The following is a 12,329-nucleotide window of genomic DNA, read 5'->3' as shown; positions in this document are numbered from 1 at the left end:
GAAGTATGCACAAAGTTTAGCTACCGGTATTCTACGAGGGGCATTCAATAAGTAATGTCCCTGACCCATTTCCCATAGCAGGAAACTTGGCACAGTTATTAGTCTTTCTCTTTATAGGAACCACCCAGAGTTTTGCATTTCTCCCATCATTTGATGTAGCTCTGGACACCGTTCTTGTAGGACATCCCAAGTTGGTCCTCCGACAGATGCCTCATCAATGGCAGAAGAGGGACGACCAGGTCTGGGAGCTGTTTCCACAGACTTCCGACCTTGTTTGAATTCAGGATGCCAGCGTTTTACAAGGTCATATGATGGGGCATCATCACCATAAGTTTTTTTTTTTCATTTCATCAAAAGTCCCCTTTGGTGTGCGTCCTTTCAAATACAAAAACCGGATCACTGCGCGACACTCAACTTGCTCCATTTCACACCTGGTCCATTTCACACCTGACTCAGTCCAAACACCAGTAAATCAGTAACCACAATTAGTTCAGAGCTGTTTTTTGCAACATAACCCATAAAGTTATGACTTATTACACATGCAAAATTTCATCTAGATCAGACAACTGGAAGTGGGTCAGGGGCATTACTTATTGAATGTCCCTCGTATATAGTACGTTACGACAGTCAGCTATTTTCCACTTAAACAAGTTTCAGACAGGCTCACATCCTTCCATGCAAGAAATAAAAGTGGATAAAAACTATCCTATAAAGAAACACAAGGCACTATTATCGCACAAAAGGATTTATTTATTGGTGTATAAACAGTCACCGAATAGGATTAGGTCCATCCAAGAAAGTACATATACTGAATGAATAGGCATAACTTGCTAGGGATTGTAGAGATGTAATGATAAGTCTCTCGAGTTTGAATAGGTGCACTGGTGGATTTCATTATCCAGGTAACAATAACACAATCATTTGAGCTACATCAAAAGTCTATATGGACGTCGCAAGCCGGCGTTTCGGCACGCACACACAATGGATGATAGGAATTATCTACAGCACGGTGCTCTGCGCAGACCCAAGAAACAGGCATGCCGAGTTAGCTAGGCTTAGGTCACATTTCCTACCCGGGGCCGGGCTGGGATGTTTGCGCAATCGAAAAAGGAGTGTTTACCAAGGAATATACACAAATTATGCTCCTGAAAATGTTTTTTTTTTTACGTTCTGTGTGTTTTGTTGACTTTCTTATGATATTTTTCGTTTCCGAAAGCTACTATACCCACCCGGGGCCCCGGTTTGGGAATTGGGACCTAGGCCTAATGCTTTTTTAGCTTTCGGTTGTGACCCCACATGACCCCGTAGCACGCCTTGTAGCTTACAGGCTATATTTGGGCCATACTGGGCCCGGGATTTGAAAAGCAAACCAACTTGGAATTAAAGTCAACCCGGGAACCGGTGACATATATATGAACATCTAATAACCATCAAGGCTACCTGAAAGATCACACCATTATAGACAAGACAAAATATTAACCACATTCATGAATATCAAAATGTATTTGACAATGAGATTATTCTTCACGTTACTAAGTTTTCTTCTGCCACTTTTACTAGTACTCTTTTTCTCTTCATTTAAAGTTAAACGATTTTGTCTGGATTTGATATACGAAGGCAGCATTCTCTATATCTAAAAGGATAGGATTGCATATACCATATATTCATTCCAATATTCTCATATCAATTGAAATTGTATTAGCTGCGGCAATGCTTTTAAAATGTCGTTATCAAAACATCGGTTTTATCGAGATTTTGTAACAAACTTCAAGTGCACATTTGGTGATACTCGTGCTTTTAGGCAATAGTGAGATTTGGTCACTAAACCATTGCAACATACATGTTGACAACCAGATGTCATATCTCTAACTAGTCCATGAAGAATGCTTGATTATCATCAGTTAAGAAATCACCAACTTGAATACAAATTCAATCCATTTAGACATTTCCCAATTTAAGATTTAACAAGTATCACTTTACATCCAACTACTTCACAAAGACCATGTATCTACTAGTTGGCACATTCGATTGTAGATACTGTTTCTTTACACTGTGATGCGTTGTACATGCCACTACAAGTCAGGAAATGATTTCGACAACATTTTTGCAAGACTGGGATGGCAAAAGGAGCTCATCATCATCTTCGACGTTTTTAGTACTTTAATTATCTAATAAACTCACATATCCACAGACTATGATAATGTCTCACATACTTTCATGTTTCTGTGTCAACTGCCATATTTTGTTCCTGTACGTATCCCACATACTCTGTTCTTTTTTGCAGGATTTTTCATTGAAGAAGCTTTCTGTACCATGTTACGTTCCTAAAAAACAGGCGATTATACATACTGGTGTGAGACGCACCTAAAAAGTACTTTCGGACGGGACCTTCGGATGGTCCAGAATCACTTTGAATGTACAAGAATGAAACTCTCGGTACAAAACGTTCAATTAAAAAAAGAAGTAGTCTTGAGTTTCATCAGTTGACCATACATACGTCTGTCCCCCATCAATAGTTCCTCTGGATGCTCACCATTCATTCAGTCTCCTGGAACAGGAAACACAAAGACATGATATGTTAATATGTTTAATTCGCTTGAAGATCCAGGTTAACTACACAGTTAAGTTAACGATGAGTTCATGATAGAAAAAAACGTTATTCAGAGATTGACAGTGGATACGTCAACAATATTCATATTCGAACACTACTGAATACCCAAAACAATCTTTCGACTTCTTCTATATGATTCACTACTTATGCAAAAGAAATGATACACAAGAGACTGAAAGATATCATCGGAAGACTATTGGATATAGAAACATAGATGACAAACCTTTGTGGAGAGCTCACTGTTGACCTCCTCTCTCTTCAGAGCACACGGATTTAGCTCCACGTCAACGACCACTTCTTTCGGGGCAGCTGGTGGATCGGGTACGATGCGATCGTTCGGGGAGGCGTCGATGTTCTTGAGGTCCTTCGCGCTCTCGTTGCTTTTTCGGAAGCCGAAGCCAGGGTGGCTGAGCTTGGTGCTCTGGCTGCTGCTGTTGCTGCTGGTCCGTGAAACGATCTGCTTCAGGCAGTTGCGGAAGTTCTCGCCGATCAGTGTGTAGATGAATGGGTTCAGGGCGCAGTTGCAGTAGATCAGAAACAGGGCCACCATCTGAAATGGACCAGAATCTCTTATGAACGGAAGCCATGCGTACGTGGGGATTTGAGTGTCTTCACGGTCAGGGAGACTCGTTGCGCTTGACCTTTTTCTACTAGTGTTGAACGCATTTTTCATGCAGAATTGCTTTTTCGGGCAATAACCTTGCTGTCACCGTGTACACGTTTTAGCAGCTAATTGATGAAGACAAAAACGTCAACATTCTAATCAAAGGGCATATTATGTCTATACTTTGCCATATGATCTCTCAAACTATTTTTCTCTGTATTTTCACCCTGCAACGGACAATTAACATTTGCTATATATCCCGATGTTTAAAGGACTGGAGTGTGTGAAAATGACATATGTTTGACTTCGTTGATCCATCCATCCATCCATTCATTCGTATACTCACTCAATACCCTTATTAGTAGATACACTCACTGAAACAACCAAGTTCGGACCTGAGCCTGTCAACGTATTGACTGACGTACCTTGCCATAGTACAAGGCCGGTGAGAACTTGTTCTTGATGTGGATGTAACGCCACATGTTGATGACGTGATTGGGCAGCCAACAGACCAGGAACACGATCACTACTCCCACCACCATCCGGGTGATGCGTCTGGTCTGTGGGAAACAAAGAAGAAAGTGTTGAAAACTTTCTTTCGGCGTGTTCTTTTCAATGTAGAAGCAATTGATAGAAGTATTACAATTTTCGGGAACACACATGTTCATCCTCTACTGGTTTTGTATCTATATCTGCATGCAGCCATCAAGAGGTCCGGCAGTTGAAGTCAGTAGTAAATCTTCAGCTTGATCTGCAGGCTTTCTTGGCTCTTGTAGTTTTCTTGTTGTTGTAAAAGTACATGTTACATACGTATGAAAAGCCTTGAAGGAATTAGAATTTTTGTAGAATATGCTATAGTGAGTAATTGCCTGCGATTGTTAGGCCGACGTATTGATACTTGAGATGGTTACTAGTACGTTGTTAAAGACATCTTTATTGACACAACAAAAGTACATCGACTTTCGTAAGGTTCATTACAACTACACATACAATATATAAACAGACATGTGCATAGAAATGCATTGCCTACATATATGAATATCTATATGAATAGGTCAACATGTTGAGTCTAGCGTGTCATTTACACTATTGGTTCTAAGGTCTAAACATTCTTTGATATATTTACATATTTGTACACAGTATGGTTTATCTCCTCCCAGGATGTTGTTCTTGTTTTAAGCTGGTATTAGATACCTATCAGTCGGCACATCCACCAGTTTATTGGTCATTTTGTACATCATGCAAAGTATGGACATTTAACTTCTGTCTTATACCTGTATCTATATTGCCGGTATAACCGCTCTTTGGCGTAACAGACCAGCTTCGCAGGCACGCGGCACGGCAGCAGCTGGTTAAATTACACTGAACGACCTGTCACACCTAGCTTTTGCACATCCATCTGAAAATACTCTTTAAAATTATCCAACGAAGATGCCTCTACTGTGCTTGGTGAAAACAAATTCCACCTATGATATTTTGAACACATCAATCCTAGGTTGGTAACTCTGGTACTTGAAGGCATTCATTGTTCGTTTGGGGGCTTGGTTGAATTTATGTATCGAACGGAAATTATCAAATTCCTTAGAGCAAGCCGACCTGAACTTCATGGTGCTGGGGCCGGCTCTCGGACCTGCGGAAGCGGCTGTGTAGGCGTTTCACCACCAGCGAGCAGGTCACCGAGCAGATGATGAGGGGCAGCACGTAGGTGAAGGCGATGGTGAAGATCATGTAGCCATCCTCCCACGCCTTGCTGGGCCAGGCCGGGCGGCAGTAGGTCCGGAAGCCGTACCAGTTGAACCGGGTCAGGTCGTGAAAGATGCAGACTGGTATGGCGGTCAGAAAGGACACTGGACAAACAACAGCATAAAAAAATAATCATGAATTACATGCCGCGATAAGAAACTATCTGAACTTAGCCAAGTATAGGTTACTGCTAAATATGTAACAAAACAATGTTATACAAAATCATGGACAATTCTCTTTGTAGTTTCTTTGATGCTGCAATACACCTTTCTCACGCGGCGGCCATGATAGTTCGAAGACGAGGTCAATGAGGCAAACAGACAAAACTTATCTCAAAAATCAGCTACCATTTAGATTTCCCCCAAACCACACAAATCTTCACAATATAAGATCAAATAACAAATATTATAACTAGTGTTATGCACCAAAAGATGTAGCAAATTAGAGTAGTGTAGACTGACCCCATAGTCCCTTAAGAGATGCAAAATAAAAACATAATAATGAAAATAGATGACGGACATGCAGCAAAATCTCTTATTGGTCGCTTTCCTAATTGATCGGCTATCATTGGTTGAACTGCTTATTATGATGGACAGTCTTTTGTTTGCCTCATTGAACTCGATTTAGATCTATCATGGCCGCCGCGTGAGAAAGTTGTATGGAATTAGAGAGTTTGCCTGTCCCACCCGAAAAACTGTCCTCAACAACCGCTTAGTTGAGTCAAAAGTGAAGTTGGCAAATATGTTGCCGGCCGTTGTTGCTCAACCTTGTTCGACGCTACTAGAATGGTTCAGTCCTCAGAACGGGGCGTTACGCTGTGTTCGTTGTATTTGTCGAAAAATGTCAAAGAAATTGTGATATAATATCTGCACGAACATATCTGTCTTTATTGTGAAAGAGTAGCTTTTCAGTAACATACATGTACATTTTTAAGGCTAGCTCAATTGCGCTATCTTGCAGGTTTGCCTACTAGTAAATGACTCCACATTCTGGGTACAGATGGCCATATAAGCTTGTTCTTCACAGTGTCCGCATTAGACTCTCCTTTTCATGAAAATCCAAAAGGATGATAGGATCATTGGAATATAGTTTCCGGGAAGTGATCTTACTAGGACTCATGAATGATAACGAATGCAATTTTGTTGTCGAATGTAGTTTTCAAACAGTGAAATAACCCGTTGGGTTCAGGTCCCGTTGATGTAAATGTGTTGAAGTTAAGAGGATGTAATAGGGGGAAATATCCGGCTTACCGTAGAGAGTGTAGATTGCACAGTAACACATAATGTACATTTCCAAATGAAATGCCGTCAAAACTAGAATAAAAGAATTTTACAGTTACGGTACAAAATTACTGAATGGCTCGCGGCGCTTTATGTATCAACGATGTAAGCTAGTGTGATAGTCTTTATCTTCCTTTTATCATATCATGGCACATTACTAGAATACATCAATATCATTCTGAAGAATATGTGGTAATAACATGTTTTGTTGCATGGTACTTTAAAGACACAAATCATCCTTTCTCCAACGGGAAAGTCATTAAATCAAATTCTCTCTAGCTTGACCACCCCGACCTCTAAGGTTACCAAAGGTGCACGGCTAGCGATTCCATAGGAAACAACATTCATCACAGCCCACCGTCAGCTTTTAAGGTAACAGCCCTACTCCACGAAGTTTTTAGAACATATTGATTTCATGCAATGATTGGACCATTCGTTTTCGCTCACCCGTGCATTTGTGACGTCCAATACGAAAAAGTATCTTTACAAGGACAAAATTGCACCATCTTGATCAATTACTATACTAAAACGTCGCATAACACTAAAAAGAGCATGCGTCATAATTATTCCACAGAATATGTCAACGTATTTTGCCACAGTCAAGGACATTCCATTCCCAACCACCCGTCATTGTTTGCCCTTGAAGCTCTTACTGAATGTTTTGTTCAGCATATATTCCAACGGCCCCTCGTGCCCAGAGCATACTAGTGAGCTATTTGCTTCTCCCGGACTGCTTCACTTTAGTTGTGAATTATTAAGTAAGTGTGACCGTCCGACCCTAACCGCCTTATAAATTCTGTTGCATGTCTCGGCACTTGTAATGGAAGGTTTTCACGCGCACACAATGACCTCCATCTTTCTTCAAGGTTGTAAAATGTTGTCTTAATGGAAAGACATGTTACATATAAAATCGTTCCCCAAACCGTCTCGCTCACCTCTAGATCGAAGGTAAATCCACCTGATAACCATATTGGCGTTTTATTCTTCATACCTTAAAAGGTATGACGGAGCCAAACATACCGTATCATTAGACGCTGTATATACTTCGGGGTCACGGAGGTTAACAAGGCTGCCGCATTGTGATTCACCTTAACTAACCCAAGCGTACCTCGCCTAGCCTTACCCTTTCCTTATATGATTAGTTCTTGAGATCAAACCTCATGGTCGATCGGAATGCTAGTAGTAGTAACGTACCCAGCCAAGTGATGGCGTTCACAATGACAGCCACACGCTTGCGCCGGAAGCGCAGAGATCGGAGCGGGTAGACGATGGCGCAAAACCGGTCCACACTCATGATGCACAGCGTGATGCACGTCGCCTGTGTTGTTACCTGCAAACAAGCACAATTAACAAATGAATATTGATTCTCGTAAGTAGTTTAGTCCGCCTGGCAAATCAATGCACTAGGTTCCCAGGGATTTCTATCGACGTTTCGGTGAACTTTTAGCAACCTTTCTCAGGGCCTAATGCCGTAACATTGAATTGATTAGGATTCTGAAAGGGTAATGTATGGTAATACACAAAGGCTGATTTCGATTTGAGTTCATTCATTTATTTCTGAATATCATCAATTTGAGTTCATTTCAAGTCATATGTCGCTCACAAACCAATGCTGTTCTAACTATAGAAACAATTGCCATAGGTCAGTGGACACGTAACTGCATTATAGTTTGGGGCTGTTAAGACTTAAGACTTAAAGAATTAGCTTGTAAGAATATGATGTCCATGTTTGTAAGGCTGTTCACCGCGCTTCAACCCAAAGGACGGGGTTGAATTGTTCTGCAATATTCTGTCTAAGGACCGGCGAGAACCAGAGCCGTTTTACTGTATGAAACTGGTAAAACTGGTGGATTTCTCTTTGTGCTTCTGGCACGGTACCACATTCTCATCATCAACAAGACCCGGCAATGTTACTGCAGTAGAACCCTTCAAAGTTGTTTGCGTGCGGGTTTTCTTGGAGTGTGCCAGCAAATCCAAATATTAATATACCCCTACAAGCAGTCCAACAATTGTACTATATCAAGTAGAATTTTTATAGTCTTGGAGTCGGTTCGTCGTCGCCCAGGGGTCCCGGATCATCCGTATGAAATGACTTTCACTAGTAAAGGGCTGAACATTTTACACGATGACGTGTTGGCTATGTGCCACACTCCCTCCCTGCATGGGCTTCTGCCAATTTCCTCTGAGGCAGTAATGATCAAACAAGCGATTAACTTCAGCATGATGCTGCCAACAACGTTCTGACGACGAAGAGAAATGAAATACCGCAACAGTTGCCTCAGTGCCACTAACTTTATGCTGTCTTGAGTTTTGAAGGGAGAGCGAGGAGGTATTCCAGGCATTCGTATACTTTTTGTCTGAGATGTTGAGAGCGCTCTGACAGCCATCGCTTTTGATTTGATAAACACTCCCATTCAACGCATCTATAAACTTTTCTATTCTGTCCATAGGATTACTTCATCGTCAGCTTTTAGGGCGGGAGAGAGTATAAAGACTTTAGAACTTTGATATATCTGCATGTCCAGACAACGGATGTTAGAAGACATAATGCTTTCAGCCGTATATAGGCCACCTGAAGCTGCCGTAAGGGTTTATTACATTTGTAATACATTACATTTAATGGCACTTAAGAACATGTTGACGGCCACATAAACTACACTTACTTGTTTGGACCCTGACAGCGCTCATGAATTAGCTTTGCTTAGCAATACATGTACACTACACACCATACGAACATGACATGTAGCCGAGATCATGAAACCATTTGTTGCAGTCAGAAGTCTCAATTCTAATTCCACACATCAATCGTGATCAACATCTGTCTATCCATTGACGTGTACGTGATGCCTTATACAATGGACCCTTTGTTCAAAGAACGTGGGAAGTTGTTGTGTAAGAAATCCACATGCCACATATGTAGCCATTGGACTTGTATGTTTTAATCATTTTTGTCATCATATGAGACTACCTTTTGCACTGGGGCTGCATACATCAATCGTTTCAAAATGAAATTCCGGCTGCCCCTGATGGGCAATGATCAACAGTTTAGCAAAGTCTGCCTTTGTGACAAGGCATTACAGCACGTCAGTGGAGTGATGTTACATGGTTCAGAGCTGAAATAGTCTGTTGGGCGAGATGGTCTTTTCGAGCATGAAATCCACAACAGCAGACAGTAACAGGCCACGTTGGCAACAAAGTTGACAAAGCTTCAAGGGTGGTGCCCTTAAACAAAGCTCATCAGCAGTTCAACCTGTTAGCATTTGACTGGATTCTCCATTGACATAATGGGTCCAAGGCGGTATACCAAACTTCAGTGTGAAAAGGTTACAACCACAAAGGACGGACGTGTGGAAAGGTTAAACACAGAGGTTGCGTAGAATGGACCGACCCTGTCGAACGCCATATCGAACAAATAGAACCCGCTATACTATTTCGAACACCTCCCCTTGAACACCTCCGTCAAAAATGCCACATCAGGACAGAAATGGCTATTTTTGACGGAGGTGTTTGAAATAGAACCATGATCGAACAGGGGGCCGGGTTTGGGGATTGGTCCATAGCGTTAAGATCTGATTGTGGTGGTCCATTGAATCAATTCTGATCATCAATACATAACGCGACATTTAAAATCAAATTTCCTATAACGTAGAAAATAGAGTAGAAAGTCGGTGTGCAAGTTTATAATTATATTTTATATAACTATATATTATATAATTATATAACAGTACTCCCATGCTGGTACCGTATGGTTCATGATAGCATTTATTTCGTTTTTGATCTGACCATCGTCACGAGGTTTCTACTTTAGTGAATTATATCGATATACCTGTGCATCACGATTTGCAGAACCACTCACATCTAATCCGATCTAGTACTTCTTGAACTGAGTGGAATATGAATGATCTGACATCGGCAAGAAGCGATGAGGTTTATTTCAGCACTAGAAACGATGAGTTTACAAATTTGGTTCTGCCAAAACGCTTAATAGGAAGAAACCCACAACCCGTACTGGACACCAAGTCAAATGCAAAAAAAAAAAAAAATGTACAACGTGTGTCCTCAAATGACTTAAAGCGAATTATGGTGGGAATCAATACCTAATTTGTGTCGTCTGAGAGTCTCTATATATGGACCCGCACGCAACATTTCAAAGCCAATACTTTTCAGGCCATCATACCCCATTACACAGATTATAGCCATTGCAACATTCACTTTGTAACAGAACGTGCGTGGCTTGAAGCAACAGGAAACGACGAGGAAAATACGGTAATTTGCAGGATCAAAAATGCTGGTGTGATAGCTCGAAAAGAGCCCCTTCGCTAGCATGGCTGAGGGAAAATCTAAACGTTGCATACAAATTATGAAAGCAACAGGTGTCAACACGCGCCCAGAGCTGCATATGTGTGGATCAGAGAATCAATCATAAAATCCAAGCAAACAAATCAAACAATTACCTCTTGGATTTAAACAAAACAAACAAAAAAAACTTGTCAGGTGTACATCCAACTTGTATTGCGAGACTGCAGGATACTAATTAACGTTTTTCCATACATCTTGCACAAAGAAGAACGTTTAGCAGATGTCACAACAAGGTAGTCATCTCCTAGCCCCTCCCTTGCTCTCCCAAACATCTTTCAATGGTCACAATTGTCTCCAAGGGCTTTGACTGACCTCTCAATTGTATACTAATGGTCACAATATAATCTCCAAGTTCTTCCATTGATTTCACAATGAAGTTTCAATGATCACCATAATCTCCAAGATCTTCCACTGATTACTCGTGATCTCTCAATGATGACAATAATGTGTTAATTTCAAGACCGGGTCCAGGTTATCACTGGACACAATGAGGTAGTATCTGGACATTTTGCTGCCAAGATGTCTTTTCATATGATTTTGCCATGATTCTACTGGGCCGTCTTATCATCCCTCAATATGTTACGTCTATGACCAATGATGTGGGTCGGTTGCCGTAAGCTGTCCATCCTGTGAACATTGTTCCTTATGGCCTTATTCAAGGTATACCACCGACAGGATTAGCTAACCAAATGCTAAAAAAATCATAAGTTGAAGTATCATTATACTTTAAGTATCATAATACATGTTTGTTAATTGGCACCTACACCAAAGATTTATACTTTAAACTTGTGTGTTATTTTTGATGGGTTAACCAACAGTTACAAGCAGGAAAACACCAATGCTGATTACCTGCATGAGGTAGTTGATCAACTTGCAGAGGACTCTACCGAAGATCCAAGACGGTAGGGCGTAGTTGGCTGCAGAGAATGGCACACAGCACAGCAGAAAGGACAGGTCAGTGATGGCCAGGTTGACTATGTAGTAGTTGGTCACCGTCCGCATCTCGCTGAAGCGAGCCACCACGTAAATGACCAGCGCGTTGCCGGTGGCCCCTACGAGCAGTGGGATGGAAAACAGCACGGGAGCCACGTAGGCGTCCATGGTCATTCGGAGCGTGTCCTCAGACACCCCATCGTTGCCCTGCTCGTCTCCCATACTTAAAACATTCGCTTGTGTCTCTTTTTCTGCGAGGCCCTACCTAAGGTGTCGACTGATGATGCTGACTTTAAGAACGTGTCAAGCCGAATTGATGATTCTGAAGGGTGGTTGCTTTTATTACAGAAATGTTGATTTATGTGTGACGTCACACCTCCAACGACGTCTCACGTATGCACCTTGCAGATCGTACTTCTCTGTTTCCGCCAGACTGAGCTACTCTAAGCCCCCACGCCCACGAGAAAAGTACTTCTACATATACGTCCAAAGTGTGTCATTTGTACGTGCATGAAAACGATCTAAGCATCCTGAATTTCAAGGATGGCTTTTTTGAACAGAGCTTGAAGCTGTATGTATTTCAACCAGGTGCATTAAAGTCTTAGTAATCAGGTCAAAGCAAATACAGAGCAATCTACGCGACTTCTATATAGTGAAATATTAATCATGCAAGTTGGAATCTAATTTGCATAATTGATGAGGAAATTGTCTAACCCGCTCTGTTATAGGACTATTGCAACATGTGACATTTGTAACTGAGAAAGATTGACAGACTGAGCTGCTTGTAAAGCCCCCGCGC

At 41.4% G+C, this 12,329-nt stretch overlaps 1 protein-coding gene across 1 annotated transcript; it reads right to left on the bottom strand.

Moving 5' to 3' along the window:
* Nucleotides 1-2,536: 2,536 nt before the first annotated feature.
* On the bottom strand, nucleotides 2,537-11,821 carry LOC118417561 (G-protein coupled receptor 54-like). The gene is made up of 6 exons (XM_035823155.1): nucleotides 11,447-11,821; nucleotides 7,433-7,568; nucleotides 4,812-5,062; nucleotides 3,641-3,775; nucleotides 2,835-3,161; nucleotides 2,537-2,548 (listed from the first exon to the last, which is right to left on the bottom strand). Exons 1-6 carry the CDS (start codon nucleotides 11,750-11,752, stop codon nucleotides 2,537-2,539), a joined length of 1,167 nt encoding a protein of 388 aa, XP_035679048.1. The 5' UTR covers nucleotides 11,753-11,821.
* Nucleotides 11,822-12,329: the final 508 nt, after the last annotated feature.

The sequence above is a fragment of the Branchiostoma floridae genome, chromosome 6 (assembly GCF_000003815.2).
Source record: "Branchiostoma floridae strain S238N-H82 chromosome 6, Bfl_VNyyK, whole genome shotgun sequence".
Taxonomy (NCBI): Eukaryota; Metazoa; Chordata; class Leptocardii; order Amphioxiformes; family Branchiostomatidae; genus Branchiostoma; species Branchiostoma floridae.
Note: the sequence above shows the minus strand (reverse complement) of the source record. Positions and strands in the feature narration are given on the sequence as shown.